Genomic DNA, 21,894 nt, shown 5'->3' with positions numbered 1-21,894 from the left:
CAAACTGAAGTCAGAAAGAGAGAGTGTGGAGAGCAAAGAGATGCTTCATTCAGAGATAAAGAAAGCAGAAAACAAAGCTGAGACTGAGCTCAAACAACAAGAAGTAAATGTTGAACAATGTCTCTTCAAAGATGATAAACAGGAGAGGAGGAAGGCAGAACCTGAGGATAAAACAGAAATAAACCAAGATGGGAACCAGTTGAACATTACTACAATGACAGAAGAGGAAGCAGAGAAGCAAAAGAAGCAAAGCAGTGAGGATGTGAAAAAGACAGAAGGAAAGAAGGATGAGTGGGGGAACAAGGTGTCAGCTAATATGGAAGGTACAGAGAGGTCAGAGCTTGAAAAACATCAAGATGACACAGGAAGAAAGAACCAAGAGGTTTTAGGAGACAAAGACGTTCAGACAGAGAAACACCACTCTAGTTAAAGAAGAGACCTCCCTTTCTAATAAGCGAATTTTGATTTAAAAGACACTGCATTTGAATCTCAGATGTTACACAAAAAGGCTAAGAAGCCTCATCTCCCATTTAACAGTCACTGAAGCTTATCAGGCTGATAAAACTTGAACGCACCTTTTTTATTACAGATGACCATGGAGATCTGTTTATCAGGTTTTTTGCACTTTGAACATGCAGAGCCCTCTTGGATTTCCACAGACGTCGAACAGGTATACATTTTTGTCACTGTAAGTTTGTATTTAATGTTTTTGTCTTGACCTAATACTGGAAAACAAAACTGAATTTTGTCTTGTGAAAACAATGTAGGATTTGGTTTTCTCTGTGCAACAAATGCCATCCCTGCATGTAATTCCAGAAGGTATGTGGTTATGTTTAAAATAATCATACTATTTGTATTTCTTAAATCTATGTTTAATCCAGAAACCCCCGACTATTACCAGCAGCTTGTTTTCAGTTTTTAAAGCGAATGTCTGTCGGGAATTGAGACATTTCTGCAAATCAAATCCCTGCTGTTTCACTAAGGTTTGAGCGATGGTTAAATGATAGTGAGTTGTTTTTACTTAAATTGGCATTTTAGGAAACGTTTAACGATTTTAAAACTGTTAGTTGTCGTTTTAAAAAAGCTGTTAAATCCACATTATCCCTCTTTTTTGTGTTATAAATGAAAATGAAACTTAAGTGTTTGTTCACTGAAGGACACAGAGGGATGTGTTAATCATTATACTAAAAGTAAAATACGTTTGAAATTTCACAAAAATGCCAACATATGTTCACGAGAAGTGAGTATGTTTAAAATCTTGAACACAAACGTGAAATGTGGATTAACAACATTGTGCAAAGGACCTGTATCCCATTAGTCACTCACTTCAAATCCAAATGTTCTTTTTGGGATTTTGGATTGTATTCACAGATTTTCAGATTGATGTAATGGTCATTTAACAATATTTTAGAGTTGGAGTACTTGAGACTTGAGACGGTTATTTTCTATATTAAACATGTCATCCTTTCAAAATCATGTTTACAGGAAAATATCTTCATCATCCCAAACTGAACATTGACATTAAGTATTTTTCAGTATTATCATCCTCATTTATGTTCATTTTTACACTGATTTCTGCTTGCAGAACTCCATGATGCTTCATGTGACAAATAGACAACCCCTCAGCAGTCAGTTTGGTGCCTTCACTGACCCCGCTGTCCATGCTGTTGTCTTCCTCGCCCTGTTACACTCATGTAGAGGTACATGCAAACATAACAAACATTCAGGCTAAAGTATACATGTAAAATAGGTCTATACATGTTTAAATTAATATACAGTATGGCCCTAAATACCACTACATGGCTGTCTTAAAATTATTACTTAGGCATTTTCGTTAGGAATGAAAATGAAGTCCCTGCTTTTTTGTTTATTTGCAGCTCAGTCTGAGGTGATCGTTCCATCTCAGCCAGTAGTTTCATTGGTGGGTGAAGACGTTATTCTGCCATGTCACCTGGACCCCGTCATGAATGCTTTCGACATGTTTCTTGAGTGGACGAGACCTGACCTGAACCCCAGATTTATCCTTTTGTGGCGTCAAGGTGAAGAACTGGAGACTGAAAAACATCCGTCCTTCAGGGGAAGAACATCAGTGTTCATCGATGAGCTGGAGAAGGGAAACATCTCACTGAAACTTTCCAAAGTTAAAGTCTCCGATGAGGGAGGATACAAATGTGTCAAGTATTTAGTAGAGGTGATAATTGATTGTAAATATCATACTCGACCAGTCAAGACTTCTGTCCGTTCAAGCTGAGGACCTCGTCTTAATGATCATATCAAAGCTAATGCAGGACATATTTATGAGTTATGGGACATAAAAACGTGAAACTGATGACACATTTTTTCCTCTACTAAACCACATCCAATCATGGGGACACACTTTGTCTGACAGGTTGCTCTAAGTCAGTGGTTCTCACAGTGATACGTGGGCTCCCTCTGGTGGTACGCAAATGAATCTCCATAATATAATACAAATACTTGTTCAGCATAAAACAACTTTTTTGGGGGGTAATGGTGGGGCGGGGGATCGACACCCCTTTCTTTTTTACTATCTTAGGGTGTATTTGAGCCAAACTCAACCACCTCAAGAAGAATAAATAAGATGCGATGATGTGGTAGTTCTGTACTTGCGTGCCAATATGCCGCTAGTTATATTGTGACTTCAATGTAAAGTGCTGCTTTGCTGTTAATTCCTGCGATCATCTTTGTTGTGTGGAGACGGAGACTAAAGAAATTCAGTAAGTGACAAACTGTCAGTCTTCTGATTGTAAGACTCCAGGTTGCGGATGTTTGATGATGTATTGATGAGGTTATTTTTTAGGACTGAGCAGTCGTTCAGTTTTGACTTACTTTGCATTCTTTTACATTCAAGTATTTGTGGATTCAAAAACAGTTTTTGTGTTAGTATGTCTCTGTGGTGGAGTGTTGTGGCTGGAGCTTTTATATTATCAGGTTGTCTTTTCGTCTATGCATGAGGTACAACATCCAAGAGAATGACACCACCTTTGTCAATAAGTAGATTATCTCCCTTTAAACTTGGTGTACACTTTACGATTTCAGGTCAATTTAGACCACATTTTGTAGTCGTACGACTGATTTTGATTTCTGGCTTTTCAGCCCGAATGTGCGTCTTACGTACACTGAAGCACGGCGTCCAAACTCTGTCCAAACAGCTGCTGACTGGTCTGATGATTTTCTGGCATGTTTGATATTTTGGTCGTTCAACTGCACACACTTGCAGAGCAGGGGCGTGTCCAGACTTTTTTGACTGGGGTGGCCCACCTGGGGCACTAACCTATGCAGGGGTGGCATAAAGAGTGATATGCAGACAAGCACACACAAATATAAATTTGTATCTTCTCAAACCTCATCAATAATATAGACATTATAACATTATTGACAAAAAAACAAGATTTATGTTCAAAACCACAATTTAACATACTTTAAAATTGTATGCTCCTGCACAGTCTAACTTGCAATAATGCAATTATTACAATGTTACAATTCACTTAGCAGACACTTTTATCCAAAGCGACATACATCAGAGAGTAAGTACAACACTAATCCATTCATACACCGACACTGAAGCAGAGGGTGTTAAGTGTCTTGCCCAAGGACACATCAGACATGTTGCCCAGCTGGGGTGTGATATATACCACACCATGGTGTATACCATCCAACAAAGAAAAAGATTCGGGTTGTGTTTGACTGTGCTGCAACCTTTCAAGGAACCTCTTTAAATGCACAGCTCCTGCAAGGACCAGACCTTACGAGCACATTGGTAGGAGTCATGACCCGGTTCAGAAAGGAGCCTGTAGTACTCATGGCTGACATTGAGGCCATGTTTCATCAGATACAGGTACCTGTTGAGGATGCAGATCTGCTACGGTTTCTTTGGTGGCCAGATGGGGACCATGATCAAAACCTGGTTGGACACAGGATGGTTGCACATCTGTTTGGGGCTACATTGTCTCCAAGCTGTGCAAGTTTTGCACTCAGAAAGTGTGCAGAGGACAACCAGGAGCAGTTCCACCCCAAAGTAATTGACACGGTCATGCATAATTTCTATGTTGATGATTGCCTTGCATCTGTAACTTCTGAGGAGGAAGCAGTGGCACTATATCAAGACCTACATGCACTTTTTGCTAAAGGGGGCTTTCAACTCACCAAATGGATTAGCAACAGACGTGGGGTGCTTGCTGCTATACCTGTAGAGGATAGAGCAAAAGTCATCAAGGATCTGGACTTGGACAATGACACACTTCCAGTGGAAAGGGCATTGGGTGTACATTGGTGTGTTCAGTCAGATGTTTTCAAGTTCAAGATTACAATAAAAGACAGACCCTTCACCAGAAGAGGGATCCTCTCCACAGTCAGTTCCATCTATGACCCCCTAGGGATTCTGGCACCTGTGGTCTTGTCCGCTAAAAGGATCCTGCAGGACTTGTGCAGAAAGGAGCTTGGTTGGGATGATGTTGTTCCAGCATCTGCTGCACAAGAATGGGCAAGTTGGTTGCAAGAGCTTTCCCAGCTTGAAGCTTTGAAAGTGGACAGATGCCTGAAACCAGTGGATTTTGGGGAAGTAACTTGTACACAGTTGCACCACTTTGCAGACGCAAGTGAAAGTGGTTACGGGACAGTTACTTACCTGTTATCACACAACATCCACAACACAGCGCACTGCGCATTTATCATGGGAAAGGCCAGAGTAGCCCCATTAAAGTCTATCACCATACCCCGTATGGAGCTGATGGCTGCTATGGTTGCAAGTCATATGGATGTAATGTGGAGAAAGGAGCTGCAGATGTCTCTACAGGATTCAGTGTTTTGGACAGACAGATTTTGACGACTGATTTTGATTTCTGGCTTTTCAGCCCGAATGTGCGTCTTACGTACACTGAAGCACGACGTCCAAACTCTGTCCGATCAGCTGCTCCCGACTGTTCTGATGATTTTCTGGCATGTTTGATATTTTGGTCGTTCAACTGCACACACTCGCAGAGCAGGGGCGTGTCCAGACTTTTTTGACTGGGGTGGCCCACCTGGGGCACTAATCTATGCAGGGGTGGCATAAAGAGTGATATGCAGACAAGCACACACAAATATAAATTTGTATCTTCTCAAACCTCACCAAAAATATGGACGTTATAACATTATTGACAAAAAAATAAGATTTATGTTCAAAACCACAATTTAACATACTTTAAAATTGCATGCTCCTGCACAGTCTAACTTGCAACAATGTTACAATTCACTTAGCAGACACTTTTATCCAAAGCGACATACATCAGAGAGTAAGTACAACTTACCCTTGACCTTTCAGATGAAAGGCAATGACTCTGCCAACTGAGCCACAGCCACTCATTATTTGGTAATGTTTTGGTCCCAACACATTGACAGTACCTGTTTTAAGAAATAGATGTGCAAAGTTTTTATTTACAGTTTAAAGTGCAAACAAAAGAAGATATGATATACTGATATTTAAAGATGAAAAAAAAAGCCCTAATAGTCAGTTTTAATATAAGTCCAGCCTCTGACAGGGCTAATATCCAATCACAGTTAAGGATTTTTGAAATGGCTCCTGGGGTGGCCAATCAGATTTCTAGGGGGGCCCATGCCACCCCTCTTGACACGACCCTGTCGCACAGTGAGAGCAGAGCTACGAGCCGATTCCCCGACTTCAGGACTTTTTTTCCTGATTGTGCCTGCACAAACTGACAGACAACATCCGATATCACCATGACAACAGCAGGTATTCCTGTTTAATCTGTCTTCTCCCTCCTATTATTGGAGAAAAGTTGGCTGGAAATATTTTTAGACCTCCAGCTGGCAGGGAATATTTGTCATAATCTACCTGCTGGTTGGCTTGTGATGCTGAGTGATCTACCTGTGATTCTAAAAGAAGAAGAAACAAACCAAGAGCAGGAGCAGGGACAAAGACGAGAGAAACAAATGATGGAGACAAGAATGAACAGAAGACAGTGAAACCAGTTAGAGACAATTCAGGACATTCATGGTACAAATAAAACACATAAACACTGATCAGAAGATGGAGAGGGAAGAGACAAAGCAAGAGTAGGTGAGAGATGAAGACGAGAAAGACACAAAAACTGAGAAAGAGACACCAAAGAAAAAGAAAAAAGGAGTCTCTGGATCAACAGGACGGAAGAAGCAAAAGGAGAACCGGAGAGAAGAAATCAAACTGAAGGCAGATAGAGAGAGGATGAAGAGCAAAGAGAAGCTTCAGTCAGAGATGAAAAAAAGAAAACATAAAGATGACATGATGATCAACCAACGAAGGGGAATCCAGCATCTTTTAGAAGACAGGAAACAGGAGAGGAGTCAGACAGAATCTGAGGATAGAGAAGAAAGAAATCAAGAAGAAAACCAAAGTACCCTCACTAAAACAACAGAAGAGAAGGCAGGGGACACTTACAAAGGAGCGGACAGTAATGAAAATCAAGAAGAGGTCATGGAAACACAAAGCAAACAGAAGGTAAAAGTAGAGGGTAGAGAAGGAGGGATTGGCATGTCAAATCTGATGAAGGAGCTGAAAATGAAACTCTAAAGAATAAATTAAACATACAAACAGGATTCAAAAGAGGAGGGGAAGGCGATGCTGCATCGTTCAGCAATTATTGAAGAGATCAGAGAGAGAGAGGAGCTGAGTGTCAAGAGGAACTGCAGGAAGAGGAGGACATGGAGAGACTGATGAACCTCAACATGTCACATGGAGGATCAAACCACAACAAACACAAGAGAGCAATGAGGACTAGGAGAGAGGTAGAGATTATGAGAGCTATGACTAAAGAAGAGAAGGGAGATGAGCTGAAACAGAAAACAGTCGACATTAGGCGACTCAGCAGAGAAGAGGAACTGAATGATGGAGTGCTGAGCAGCTTATTTATCTTTTTAACAAATCATTAGAAGAGGATTTTTGATGACTTTTGGATTTTGAAATTGTCAAATCAATCACAAAGAAAACAACGAGATGTGGAATTATTATTAGATGTTTTTCATCTAAGTTTTATCAAAATGCCAACCTGTGCATCCACCAACATGGCAGACATTTTTAAAATTCAGTGACTGAGTGAGCTGAGGTTACACTTAACAGTGAGCATGAAATGTGTACCTCAAACTCACTTTACAACTTCTTTCATTCATCATTTATTGTCTGATGATGTCATTTCTGTGCATTTTGGTTACCATTAGTGTGTTGTATTACATGGACGCTCATAATTCACATTTTCAGATTCAGTTTTTTGCAATGTAATTCTGCACTGTTTACCTCTTATCAACTGTCACTGTGTCAAACTATTTGTTTATTTTTTATTAAATCTACCTCACTACGATGTGGTTGGTCTGAAGACTTTATGGGGCCTTTTGGGGAAGAATTTTTTGATACCTCTATTTTGATATCATTGTATTCAAAGTGGTCTCCTTATTTACATCCAAATATTTGCAGAAACAAACACAGAAGGACTCACAAAGTAGTACACTCCATCTTGTGGCGAAAATTGGTAGTAACACCTACAGTAGACTTAGACTTAGACTTAGACAGTACTTGAGACCACATTGTTAAACAACAAAGATATTTAGGGGATACTTGTTTTTAAACACTCAAGAACTTCCTGTTCTCACACTATTGTGAAAAATGTTATGATTAGATTATTATAAAAAAAGTATAATGCATCTATTTTACCATTAGTTTGTTGTTATATAACAAAATGTTTTCCAACAATCTCACACATTTCAGTTTAATCAGTAGTGTCTGCACGGTTTCTATCTCGTCCTCTGCTGATCCCTTTCTCTCTCTCTCTCTCTTCTCTTCAACTCATTTATGATGTGCTAATTAAACAAAAACACCTACTATCACAAAGACAAACATACATACTCTACTTCTTTTGGAGAAGAGGCTTCAGGGTCTAACTTCTTACCCTTCTTACTTATTTTGCAAAAATTTAGAAGGGACTGAGTTATTTTTTCTGTCTGGATATGAACCCTCAAACATCTCTCATTCTGCAGCTGTAACACTGACAGAGTGCCTAAACATAGTCATACTCTCAGCTGCAGCAGGAAAGAGGAGGAGAGGGCATCGAGGCCTGCATCACATGACCCCCGACCTAATGACCTTTTTCACTCTACAGCTTATAAATGGGATTTATTTAAAATTATTTCTATTAAAAATTACTCAAAATGAGTTTTGATAAAGCATATTTTTCGAATTAAGAAGTGTAGTATAAACAACATGAGATCATATATGTATACAGTGATTTTATTTACAGTTAATTCACCTTTTCAGGATGAAGTAATTGAATATTTTTTTAACATCTTTTTTTTCCGGTGTTGCGATTTGCAGACGGTCCCTGAGAGGGGTGTAGACCAGTGGTACTCAACTTGTCTAGCCTCAGGACCCACCACCAACTCCTCCCTGAAAAACCGTGACCCAAATTCTAACCAAATTCAACCAATCAGATTGATTTAATGAAAATTTTTAAGTTTGCAGGTTCTGTCAAATGTTATAGCTCAGACAATGCAAAACACCTGATGGAAGATATAAACAAACATGTTAAAACAAAAAAAAAGCACTTGACAGACTGTTCAAGAACAGGTTTTTTCCAGGAACATGACCCACTGAAAACAGCTCCCAACCCACCTTTGGGTCCCGACCCTCCAGTTGAGAATCACTGGTCTAGACTGTCTTGGCAGGTTAGGGTCACAACAGGTGTTATGGAGAGAATTGCATGCGCACCTTTCAAGACACAATTTCTACACTGATGGATTTTACATCCATCTTTAAATTTCCTCTACAAACACATTAGAGTCAAACACTGTTTGCAGGTCAGAACAATAAGGACACTTTACGTTTATCAAGTGTAAACTGCACATAGTCTACTTTGTCGTCACAGATCTGCCCGCAGAAATATGAGACCGTTTTCAGACACTTCCGCGACTTCCCGCAACTTATTCATGTGAGCAGGTTTTATCTGTGATGAACCTTAACGAGTGCAAACTGTGCTGTGGCCTGACACACACAGATCTAAAGTCTCTCTCTCTCTCTCTCTAATGCACTGATCCCAGGGCAAGTTAGCAGGTACATCCCTGATGCAATGTGTTCATTTTGGGTTTATAACACGCTGAAAAACAATCTCTCTTTGTTTAAACACTAAACACGTTGACTAGACTTTTTATTTTGTTTGTGCAACAGATCCTCCCATGATGTGTTTACGGGATAACATTACGTTTAAAATACATGTAGCCTATATTCATATTATTTGTATTTAATGAGTCAATATATTCAAACCAAATACCTCCGAGTCCGATTATAACCAGCAGCTGGTTTTGATTTGAGTCTTTTACTCCGTCGGTAACCAGGACAAACTTTAACAGTGTGACGACAGAGAGGTGGTGAACTTCCTGCTGAGCCTTCTTTATTTAAAACGGTCTTTATATAAAACATTTAAGTCTATCTAATGACAAACTGTCCGTTTATGTTTAAATATTGTTAAATTAACTTTATCGCTGATTTTTTTTTCCAAATCAAAGTGAAACTAAACTGTTTGTTTAAAACGTGCAGAGTGAAGGACACAGGAGGACTTGTTAATAATTATACAGAGAGGGTCATACAGACATTCATGCTCACACCTCCTGAGGATTTATCTCAAAGCTTAGCCAGGGACAGGGGTTTCAAATTAGCCACAGCTAGAAACCTGGATGCATGGCATCTAGTTTGTGTTTAAAGAGGACATATCATCCCCCTTCTCCATCTTTTCAAACATTCCCCTGGGGTCTAAATGAAACATCTGTGCTGTGCTTTGGTCAAAATATAACGTGAATCAAGCACCAGAGGAGGTTTGTGACCCTGCAGACCACAAATAAAGGACTGGATGGGTTTATCTCAAATTTTGTGGGTCAGTAGACACTCAGGTTACCCAAATAAATTTCCACAAATACTGTCAAACTGGATTTTTCACAATATGTCCCCTTTAATATATGAAGCAATGGTCACTGCATGTGTTCTTGTTAGTAACTAAAAAGAAGAAATAGCACAAAGACCTTCAGTGAGTGCAGTGGATGTTTACCGCGGCTTTTTTGCTTCTCTGAGCTGTTCTGCAGATAAACTTTGATAAAATATGATTATTAAAGCAGAAATGTGTCCGTTGATGATATTTAACTGAATGTACGCTCAGTGTCCAGTTTATTTGTTCCACTAATATGAATTATAAACAAATTCTTACAAGCTGAGCAGTTAAAAATACTCACTAGTAGCTAATTAAGGGTTATTGATTCAGGTTAGTGCAAGTGGAATTTTTTTCTAAAGCTGGTTTGAACAAACTTTTTACAAGTGAAACAAGACTAATTCAAATGTTCTTGTTTCTGAATTGATAAGAAAATGTAGAAATTCACAGAGGTAAGTTTTGCACACGAGGTCGTATCACATCACAGATTTTCAAAAAGATTATTAAATATACATGTGGAGTCTCAGAGACCCAGAAACAGATTTCTGTTCTGACAACCCAAACAAGTCAACCCTTCAAAATCATGTTTATAAACCATTCTAATAAATTAACTTGAGGGCTTTGAGGTCACCATCACCCCATACTGACATTCACTTTTTTACCTACAGTTTGATTAACTGTGGTCTCCGACCTGCAAGAGTCTTTTTAAGTGCTCCTCAGTATCGTCTTTTTTAATGTTTTATCATGCTGTATTTTACTTTTCACAGCTCCAGGATGATTCACGTTTCCAACAGACGGTCCCTTCACTATCAGCATGGTGCCTTCACTGACCTGGTGTTCTACACTGTTGTCTTCCTCGCCCTGATGAACTCATGTAGAGGTAAGTTGCAAACATTACAAACAATGTGGTTCATGTTGACATGAAGAGCTATTTAAATTACTGAAGTTTAAAGTGATACTTCACCTGTTGAAACTTGAATCTGTATTGACATTGGGTCATATATTTAGTAGAATTGTGAAATACATTTTGAAGTTGTTGCCTTCTTGGCTGTGAAAAGGCAGAAAGTGTCTTTTTGGCTCATGTGGATGAAAGACACCAAATCCCAGAATGCACAGCACCGCAGGCCACTCCCACTAAGGTCCTCTAGTTCAGAATCAGAAATACTTTATTAATCCCAGAAGAAATTTAAATCGATACAGTTTCTCCAAAATATACAATATAGCAGTACAAATAGAAATAAAAACATTTACAGACATATTTACTTCAACTGATTCAGAGATTTCTTCCAGAATTGATCTTGGAAATTCCTGGCAGAAAACAGACTCTATGTCTGTGTCCATAGGCAAACAGTGAGAGCACCGACACTACCAGTCTGCCCCAGCTTCTCGACCTCACCGCCGCCGACAGGCAGGCATCATGTCTCTGCTGCTGAACTGGCAGCGGTGGCAATATAGCCGCGAGACGGTTGCTGCCGACATGCTGGTCTTGTGTTGTGGCCCTGCGGTCAGGCTCGCTGCGGCCGGGCTCCGAAAATATCAGGAACTAGCGTTGTAGTTTCACCCCCGCTAACCGCAACAGCTTCCAGTGATGCAAAAAACGTCATTTTGCGTCACTGGAAGCTCCTTTTCAGACTTAGAAATACAAAGATTTCCCATCTCAGGGGAAAATGAGGGCGGGATGCACGACCATTCAAAAATACTACCAGGTTTCTAATGATACAAAGCTTAATGCAAATGGGTGAAGTATCCCTTTAAGTATGTGCTTCTAATGACACCATATGGCTCACATTTGCTGAGCTGTAGGAATAAAAAATGAATCCCTGTTTGTTTGCAGCTCAGTCTGAGGTGATCGTTCCATCTCAGCCAGTAGTTTCATTGGTGGGTGAAGACGTTATTCTGCCATGTCACCTGGACCCCGTCATGAATGCTTTTGACATGACTGTGGAGTGGGCGAGACCTGACCTGAACCAGATTTATCCTGGTGTGGCGTCAAGGCGAAGAACTGGAGACTAAAAAACATCCGTCCTTCAGTGGAAGAACATCAGTGTTCATCGATGAGCTGGAGAAGGGAAACATCTCACTGAAACTCTCCAAAGTTAAAGTCTCTGATGAGGGAGGATACAAATGCTTCATGCCTGCATTGTCAAAACCCTCCACTGTTCAGCTTGTTGTAGGTAAGAGGACATGTTTTTATGATTATTTAATAAATGTTCATGCAGCGGTCGTGGATTTGCTGCTGATGAGAGAGGAATATGTTAGAAAGGATATGTGCATCCAAATCTTTCATTGGTGCTTTCAAAGTGTTTATCTGTCCAGACGATAATGACACACGATGTGATAGTTTGCACACAGAAACAACATGACAACGTGTTCACAATACTATCAGTGTGATTGACTAAATTACTCAAAAAGCTTAAAGGGGCTATATGTAACTTTTTACATGGATCAATCGTTTTTTATCGTCCATTAATAAGCGAACGGTTAACTCGTGAAAAAGTAGATGTTCATCTGTGTTGCCTGAATAAAAAGTTTTTTCCGCGAAAGCTCCAGAAGTGACATTTTATGCACGTTCTCAACGTCCTCCTCACTCTGCTCCGCTTACAAAGATCAAAGTCAAAGTCAACTTTATTGTCAATTTCAAAATATGCCAGACATACAGTGGAATTGAAATTTCGTTTGTCTCCGTCCCGCGGTGCAATACAACCAATAAGGTAAAATAAGATAAGGTAAAAATAGATAAATAAAATGAGGTAAAAATAAGATAAATAATATTTACAGTAATAAATTCTAAATTGTGCAAAAGGTAGTAAATAAAATACAATAAAATTTAAAGAAAAAGTGAACTTGTGCAGTAAAGTAAGTGTACTTTTGAATAGTTAGCTTCAGAGTTTTTAGTCCAGAGTTTCTTGGTGGAAAACGGGAGGGGGTTTCAACATCCAGTGTTCGTGGGGGCAGAGGGGAGGGAAAGAAGAGAGGGGAGAGAGTTAAGCTTCCTGACAGCTTGGTGGAAGAAGCTGTTTCCCAGTCTGGTGGAGCCGGCCCGCACGCTGCGGTACCGTCTCCCCGATGGCAGGAGGCTGAAGAGGCTGTGTGAGGGGTGGGTGGGGTCATGCACAATGCTGGTTGAGACATTGCTGGTACCGTAGAGGTCCAGAAGAGAGGGGAGTGGGACACCACCATAATCCGTTCAGCAGCCTTCACTGTGCGCTGCAGGGTCTTGCGGCTGGCAGCAGTGCAGCTCCCAAGCCACACAGTGATGCAGCTGGTCAGGATGCTCTCGATGGTGCCTCTGTAGAAGGAGCACATGATGGATGGGGGGGCTCGTGCTCTCTTCAGCTTGCGGAGGAAGTAGAGGCGCTGCTGGGACTTCTTGGCCAGTGATGTGGCGTTGGTTGTCCAGGAGAGATCCTCACTGATGTGAACCCCCAGGAATTTGGTGCTGTTCACTCTCTCCACAGCAGCACCTTTGATGGTCAGTGGGGGTTTAGGAGTGGGGACTCTCCGGAAGTCGACAAAAACCTTCTTAGTCTTGTCGACGTTCAGAAAGAGGTTGTTGTCTCTGCAACACGTGGCCAGTTGGCTGACCTCCATCCTGTAGTGCGTCTCATCGTTGTTGGAGATGAGACCAACCATTGTTGTGTCGTCCGCGAACTTCACAATGTGGTTGCTGCTGAAGGATGGAGCGCAGTCGTGGGTCAGCAGCGTGAAGAGCAGGGGGCTGAGCACACAACCTTGGGGGGCCCCCGTGCTCATGACGATGGTTTTTGATGTGCTGCCGTCGACCCGCACTGTCTGAGGCCTCTCGCTGAGGAAGTCCAGCAGCCAGTTGCACAGGGAAGTGCTGAGCCCCAGCTGGTCCAGTTTGCTGATCAGCTGCTGAGGGATGATGGTGTTGAATGCTGAACTGAAGTCTATGAACAGCATTCTGACGTATGAGTTTTTGGTGTCCAGGTGGGTGAGGGCTGGGTGAAGAGCAGAACAGATGGCATCCTCGGTGGATCTGTTACCTCGGTATGCAAACTGGTAGGGGTCCAGGGTGGCGGGGAGGGTGGATTTGATGTGGGCCATGACTAACCTTTCAAAGCATTTCATGGCGATGGGGGTCAGTGCAACGGGTCGATAGTCATCAGAAAGTGGATGGTGAGGGCTTCTTTGGAACGAGTATGATGGTGGTGGCTTTGAAGCACGACGGAACAACAGCCTGACTCAGAGAAACATTGAAAATGTCCGTGAAGACATCTTTGAGCTCCTCTGCACAGTCCTTCAGCACACGGCCAGGAATGTTGTCTGGACCTGCAGCCTTGCGGGTGTTGATCTTGGAGAAGGTTCTCTTCACGCTGGCTGCAGTCAGGCACAGGGTCTGGTCGTGGGGAGGGGGGGTGGTCTTCTGTGGGGGCGTGCTGTTGTGTGCTTCAAACCTGGCAAAGAAGCTGTTGAGGTCGTTCAGCAGAGAGGTGTTGCTGTCACAGGTCTGTGGCTTGGGTTTGTAGTCCGTGATGGTCTGGATACCACGCCACAGGCTCCGCGCGTCTCTGCTGTCCTTGAAGTGTCCGGTTATTTTTAGTGTGTAGCTGCGTTTGGTTTCCCTGATGCCACGGGACAGGTTGGCCCTCGCTGTTCTCAGGCAGGCTGCGTCCCCAGCTCTGAAGGCGGTGTTCCTGGTCCTCAGTAGCCCGCGTACCTCTCCTGTCAGCCATGGCTTCTGGTTAGCCCGGGTGGTGATGGTTCTGGTGGTGGTGACATCAGCAATGCATTTGCTAATGTAGGAGGTAACAGTGTCAGAATACTCCTCAATGTCTGTGTGGTTGTTGTAGGTGGCTGCCTGCTTAAACATCTCCCAATCTGTGGTATCAAAGCAGTCTTGTAGTGCAGCAGAGGCCCCCTCTGGCCACACACATACCTGCTTCAGAACTGGTTTGGTGACTTTAACCCTGGGTCTGTAAGCTGGCATTAGCATTACACTGATATGGTCAGAGTGGCCGATGTGGGGTAGGGGTGAAGCTTTGTAAGCACCTTTAACTGATGTGTAAATCATGTCCAGAATTTTACCTTCTCTTGTGGGAAAGGTCACGTGTTGGTGGAAGTGGGGTAAAACCGTCTTGAGATTTGCATGGTTAAAATCCCCAGCGATGATGAAAAATCTGTCTGGGTGGGCTGTCTGTTGCTCACTGATGGCGTTGTAAAGTTCCCAAAGTGCGTCGATTCTATTAGCGTTGTTGGTGGTGGGGGGGAATATATATATTCTATGTATATAGAAAGGACGGCACTTAATGATCATAAACTCCGCCAGCGTTGAACAGTGTTTACATACCACAGCAGCATCTCGACACCAAGCATCACTGATGTAAACACAGAATCCACCACCTTCTTTCCTCCTTTAATCAGGATTCTGTCCGAACGGTAGCATGTGAATCGTTCAAGCTGAACGGCGGAGTCTGATATGCGTTCGTTCAGCCATGTCTCTGTGAGAATGTACGCACAGCCGTCCCTCACGTTGTAGGTGCGCAGCTCTCAGTAGCTCTATATGGTCCATTTTATTGTCCAGAGATCTTATGCCTCCACGTTTACCTCGCTTTTGTTTCCGCTCGCACCGTTTACGTTTCCGTCTCCTCTCCGGGGGGTAAACCGGCTCGCGAAGCAGTCCCAAAGTTTGAAACTGTTGTCTCCGGGGAGTTATTCGGGTAATAACTCCACAGAAAGGCTGTTACTGTTTAAGTCCAGTAAAAATCGAAAAGTCAAAAGAAAAGTTAGAAAAAGAAGAAAACACCGCTCTATTATCTCTATTATGCTGGTAAATAATGACGATGCTCGTTTGTGTACGTACGAGCACGTATGACGAGCACACGAGGGAGAGCGAGCAACAGGCTACTGGTGCAGTTCGCCTAACGGCCATGCGGTGTCACTACAAATGCAGTATTTTTGAAAGTTACATGTAGCCCCTTTAAACAGCTTAAACGTTACTGTTGAGGCACGTAGCAGCCATGTTGGATTTAATTCGGCCTACTGAAGGTTCTCTGAGTTTCCAGGTCGGAATTCTGACTTCAGAGGGGCGTTCCTGATGACGTATCAGACTGGAAACTCCACATTGCCGACTTCCCAAATCAAATGCAATGTACCATGTGTCTGTACCTTTGAATGTAAATGAGCTGTGTCTGACCACGCCCCCTCTCTGGAAAGGCTTGGGTATACTCGGGCTTTCTCGGGCTTTCTCCATGTCCTATTGTTTACGTGAGAAGGCAGACTCAGAGGGCAGAACAAACACCTAGCTTTGGGAGTGTCACCCACCTGGGGGAGGGGTTACTGCCCTTTGTGATGTCATGAAGGGGAAATCTCCAAACGGCCTGTTTGAGCACACATTTTCTAAAAAGTGGAGCAGGCAGAAGACGGAGAGGATGGACTTTTCTCATAATTTGGGGGATTTGGAGACAGACTAGAGACCCATATTAGAGTTAGAGAAACATGGTGAAGTGGATTTTCATAATATGTGATCTTTAATAGAGATCTTATGATGATGTAAGAAATCTCTCCTCTATAGGTGTGGTCTCCTCACCTGTTGTTCAGATGACCAAAAACAACAATGGAGTGTTGTTAGAGTGTGAGTCTGCAGACTGGTATCCAGAGCCAGAGATGTTTTGGCTGGACGGCGAGGGAAACCTCCTCTCTGCTGAACCCACTGAGACAGTCAGAGGTCCTGATGGTCTCTACACTGTCAGCAGCAGAGTGACTGTGGAGAAGAGACATGGGAGGAAGTTCACCTGTAGAGTCACACAGAGCAAGATCAACCAGACCAGAGAGAAGCACATCACTATTCCAGGTAAATATAAGTCATTAATTATTTAATGATGTAATTATCAAGATAAACAGTAAATACAAACAAATGTTTCTTCTATTTCAGATCATTTCTTTGTGGTCCCTAATCCTCGTACTCATGTTGTTATTGGCGCTGTGATTGGCTGTGCTGCGATCATCTTTGTTGTGTGGAAATGGAGACAAAAGAAATTCAGTAAGTGACAAACTGTCAGTCTTCTGATTGAAAGACTCCTAAAGGTTTTATGAAGTCATGCAGACGTTTGATGATGTATTGAGGAGACTAGAGTTCAAGAAGTGATTAGCATTTAGTTTTAGTTTCATTTGCATACATCCATTTATGATGAGGCCAGCTTTTATTCAAAAACTTCACCAGTTGTTCCATCTTTTGTGTCTTCACAGAAAACAAGAAGAGGAGACGTGAGGATGGAAGTGAACACTCTGAGGAAGAAAAGCTAGTCACATCTAAAAGTGATGAAACAGGATTTCAGGTTGTGAATGAAAAAAAAGAAGAAACAAACCAAGAGCAGGAACAGGGACAAAGACGAGAAACAAATGATGGAGACAAGAATGAACAGAAGACAGTGAAACCAGTTAGAGATGATTCAGGACTTTCAATACAAATAAAACACATCAACCCTGATCAGAAGATAGGGAGGGAGGAGACACAGCAAGAGGCAACGAGTGACATCGTCCAGAAAGAGAGAAAAACTGGGAAACACTCTGAGGAAGAAAAACCAGTCACATCTAAAGCTGATAAAACAGGATTTCAGGTTGTAGAAGAAAGACTTCAACTTACTTCAGTTCAAGAACAAGAGAACAATGTTGACACAACAGGAGAAAAGAGTGAGACTGAAGATGAGATTGTGACAGAACCAGAGCCAGTAAAAGACATCGTCTCTGCAGCAGCAGAACGTGAAATGAAGGAAACAGATCTACCTGTGATTCAAAAAGAAGAAGAAACAAACCAAGATCAGGAACAGGGACAAAGACGAGAAACAAATGATGTAGACGAGAGTGAACAGGAGACAGTGAAACCAGTTAGAGACGATTCACGACTTTCAATACAAATAAAACACATCAACACTGATCAGTTGATTGAGAGGGAAGAGACACAGCAAGAGGCAACGAGTGATGAAGGCAAGAAAGAGACAAAAAATGAGAAACACTCTGAGGAAGAAAAACCAGTCACATCTAAAAGTGATAAAACAGGATTTCATGTTGTGAATGAAGAAGAAGAAGAAAGACTTCAACTCATTTCAGTTCAAGAAAAGAACAATGTGGACAAAACTGCAGAAAAGAGTGAACCTAAAGATGAGCTTGTGACAGAACCAGAGCCAGTAAAAGACATCGTCTCTGCAGCAGCAGAACGTGAAATGAAGGAAACAGATCTACCTGTGATTCTAACAGAAGAAGAAACAAACCAAGAGCAGGAACAGGGACAAAGACAAGAAACAAATGATGGAGACAAGAATGAACAGAAGACAGTGAAACCAGTTAGAGACGATTCAGGACATTCAATACAAATAAAACACATCAACACTGATCAGAAGATAGAGAGGGAAGAGACACAGCAAGAGACAGTGAGAGATGAAGACGAGAAAGAGACAAAGCAAGAGGCAACGAGTGATGAAGACGAGAAAGAGACAAAGCAAGAGGTAACGAGTGATGAAGACAAGAAACAGACAAAGCAAGGGGCAACGAGTGATGAAGACAAGAAAAAGACACAGCAAGGGGCAACGAGTGATGAAGACAAGAAAGAGACACAGCAAGGGGCAACGAGTGACGAAGACAAGCAAGAGACACAGCAAGAGGCAACGAGTGACGAAGACAAGCAAGAGACAAAGGAAGAGGCAACGAGTGACGAAGACAAGAAAGAGACACAGCAAGGGGCAACGAGTGACGCAGACAAGAAAGAGACAAAGCAAGGGGCAACGAGTGAGGAAGACAAGAAAGAGACAAAGCAAGGGGCAACGAGTGAGGAAGACAAGAAAGAGACACAGCAAGGGGCACCGAGTGACGAAGACAAGCAAGAGACAAAGCAAGGGGCAACGAGTGAGGAAGACAAGAAAGAGACACAGCAAGAGGAAACGAGTGACGAAGACAAGAAAGAGACAAAGCAAGAGGCAACGAGTGACGAAGACAAGAAAGAGACACAGCAAGGGGCAACGAGTGACGAAGACAAGCAAGAGACAAAGCAAGGGGCAACGAGTGACGAAGACAAGCAAGAGACACAGCAAGGGGCAACGAGTGACGAAGACAAGAAAGAGACACAGCAAGGGGCAACGAGTGACGAAGACAAGCAAGAGACACAGCAAGAGGCAACGAGTGACGAAGACAAGCAAGAGACAAAGGAAGAGGCAACGAGTGACGAAGACAAGAAAGAGACACAGCAAGAGGCAACGAGTGACGAAGACAAGAAAGAGACACAGCAAGAGGCAACGAGTGACGAAGACAAGAAAGAGACACAGCAAGAGGCAACGAGTGACGAAGACAAGCAAGAGACAAAGGAAGAGGCAACGAGTGACGAAGACAAGAAAGAGACACAGCAAGAGGCAGCGAGTGACGAAGACAAGAAAGAGACACAGCAAGAGGCAACGAGTGACGAAGACAAGAAAGAGACACAGCAAGAGGCAACGAGTGACATCGTCCAGAAAGAGAGAAAAACTGGGAAACACTCTGAGGAAGAAAAACCAGTCACATCTAAAGCTGATAAAACAGGATTTCAGGTTGTAGAAGAAAGACTTCAACTTACTTCAGTTCAAGAACAAGAGAACAATGCTGACAAAACAGCAGAAATGAAGGAAACAGATCGACCTGTGATTCAAAAAGAAGAAGAAACAAACCAAGAGCAGGAACAGGGACAAAGACCAGAAACAAATGATGGAGACGAGAATGAACAGAACACAGTGAAACCAGTTAGAGACGATTCAGGACTTTCAATACAAATAAAACACATCAACACTGATCAGAAGATGGAGAGGGAAGAGACACAGCAAGAGGCAGCGAGTGATGAAGATGAGAAAGAGACAAAAGGAATCACAGAGGAGATAAAAGTAGAGTGGAAAGGTGGAGAGAAACAGGAGTCTGTAACTGATAAAGAAGCTGACACATATGAAACCCAAAAGAAGCACAAGAAGATAACATCAGAATCTAAAGAAGGAGAACAGCAGCTGATGCTGCAACATTCAGACATGAATAAAGAAATGAGAGAGAGAGGACTGGAGGGTCAGGAGGACCTGCAGCAGGAGGAGGACATGGAGACTTATCAACCTCAACCTGAATCAGCTACAGAGGGACATAAAAAGGAGGCTTTTGGTAGAGGACAGAAAGAGGAACAGACCCAAAACATCAAGACTGATCAGAAGATGGAGAAGGAAGAGGAGTCTGTAACTGATAAAGAAGCTGACACAAATGAAACCCAAAAGAAGCACAAGAAGATAACATCAGAATCCAAAAGAGGAGAACAACAGCTGATGCTGCAACATTCAGACATGAATAAAGAAATGAGAGAGAGAGGAGTGGAGGGTCAGGAGGACCTGCAGCAGGAGGAGGACATGGAGACTTATCAACCTCAACCAAATGTCATACAAAGTACTGAACCACTAAATACACAAGAGGAAGGTCTCCATATGGATCAGCAACAAAGAGACGATTTAAGGAGGAATTCAGAAGAAGGCAGAATGCAGATAGAGGCTAGTTCTGAAATGCTAACACAGGGTCATGAAGAGCAAAATATGAATTTAATAAAGGAACAACAGCAGCAGGAGGAGGACATGGAGACTGATTAATCTCAACCAAATGTCATACAAAGTATTGAACTAAATACACAAGTTCATTATGAATCAGCTACAGAGGGACATAAAAAGGAGGCTTTTGGTAGAGGACAGAAAGAGGCACAGCCCCAAAACATCAACACTGATCAGAAGATGTAGAAGGAAGAGAGACATCAGGAGGCAGCGAGTGATGAAGATGAGAAAGAGACAAAAACTGAGAAAGAGAGACCAAAGACAGAGAATAGGGAGGAGCAAACGAATAAAGGAGTCTCTGGATCAACAGGACTGAAGAAGCAAAAAGAGAACCAGAGAGAAGAAATCAAAGCAAAGAGAAGCTTAGGAGAGGGTAGAGAAGGAGGGGGATGAGGGGTCAGAAACTGATTATAAAGAAAACAGTGAGATGTGGAATTATTATTAGACGTTTTTTATCTAAGTTTTATCAAAATGTCAACCTGTTCATCCACCAACATGGCAGACATTTTTAAAATTCAGTGACTGAGTGAGCTGAGGTCACACTTCACAGCGGGCATTAAATATGTACCTCAAACTCACTTTACAACTTCTCTCAATCAACATTTATTGTCTGATGATGTCATTTCTGTGCATTTTGGTTACCATTAGTGTGTTGTGTTACATGGACGCTCACAATACAGCACACTATCATTCAAATCCCATATTAATAACATTAACCGGTCTGCATACTTCCACTTATGAAACATCAACTGTCTCCATCTCCTCCTGTACACCTTCAAGGCCATCCACAACCTCGCCCCTCCACATCTGTCTGACCTCCTTCACATCGCCACTTCAGCCCGCTCCCTCAGATCCTCCTCCTCCATCCACCTCACCGTGCCCTTTGCCCGCCTCAGCACCATGGGGGGCAGAGCTTTCAGCTGCTCTGGAACTCTCTGCCACCGGACATTCGCAACATTGACTCTCTCCCCATCTTCAAATCCAGACTCAAAACCCATCTGTTCAAGATCGCCTACTCACTAACATTTTAACTGTAATTACACTGTCCTACATTTCATTTATTTATTGTATGCTGTTTTTATCCATCGCTGTTTTTAAATGTTGATTGTTGTACAGTGTCCTTGTGTGTCTTGAAAGGCGCTTATAAATACAATTTATTATTATTATCATTAATTCACATTTTCAGATTCAGTTTTTTGCAATGTAATTCTGCACTGTTTACCTCTTATCAACTGTCACTGTGTCAAACTATTTGTTTATTTTTTATTAAATCTAGCTTAGTACGATGTGGTTGGTCTGAAGACTTTGTGGGGCTTTTTTTGATACCTCTATTTTGATATCATTGTATTCAGAGTGGTCTCCTTATTTGCATCCAAATCAAT

At 42.2% G+C, this 21,894-nt stretch overlaps 1 protein-coding gene and 1 long non-coding RNA gene across 2 annotated transcripts; both read left to right on the top strand.

The window, feature by feature from the left end:
- The first annotated feature begins 610 nt into the window (after positions 1-610).
- On the top strand, positions 611-20,864 carry LOC110004963 (golgin subfamily A member 6-like protein 25). The gene is made up of 8 exons (XM_065962118.1): positions 611-670; positions 1,586-1,700; positions 1,878-2,248; positions 8,907-8,977; positions 11,928-12,130; positions 16,492-16,770; positions 16,852-16,959; positions 17,166-20,864. Exons 2-8 carry the CDS (start codon positions 1,592-1,594, stop codon positions 20,552-20,554), a joined length of 4,530 nt encoding a protein of 1,509 aa, XP_065818190.1. The 5' UTR covers positions 611-670; positions 1,586-1,591; the 3' UTR covers positions 20,555-20,864.
- Positions 10,638-11,923, top strand: LOC136177409 (uncharacterized). Its single transcript, XR_010665020.1, has 2 exons — positions 10,638-10,836; positions 11,791-11,923. It is a non-coding gene; the product is annotated as an uncharacterized lncRNA (long non-coding RNA).
- Positions 20,865-21,894: the final 1,030 nt, after the last annotated feature.

This window comes from Labrus bergylta, chromosome 2 (assembly GCF_963930695.1).
Source record: "Labrus bergylta chromosome 2, fLabBer1.1, whole genome shotgun sequence".
Lineage (NCBI taxonomy): Eukaryota > Metazoa > Chordata > Actinopteri > Labriformes > Labridae > Labrus > Labrus bergylta.
The sequence above is the reverse complement of the archived record's forward strand: the minus strand, read 5'-3'. Positions and strand labels throughout refer to the sequence as shown.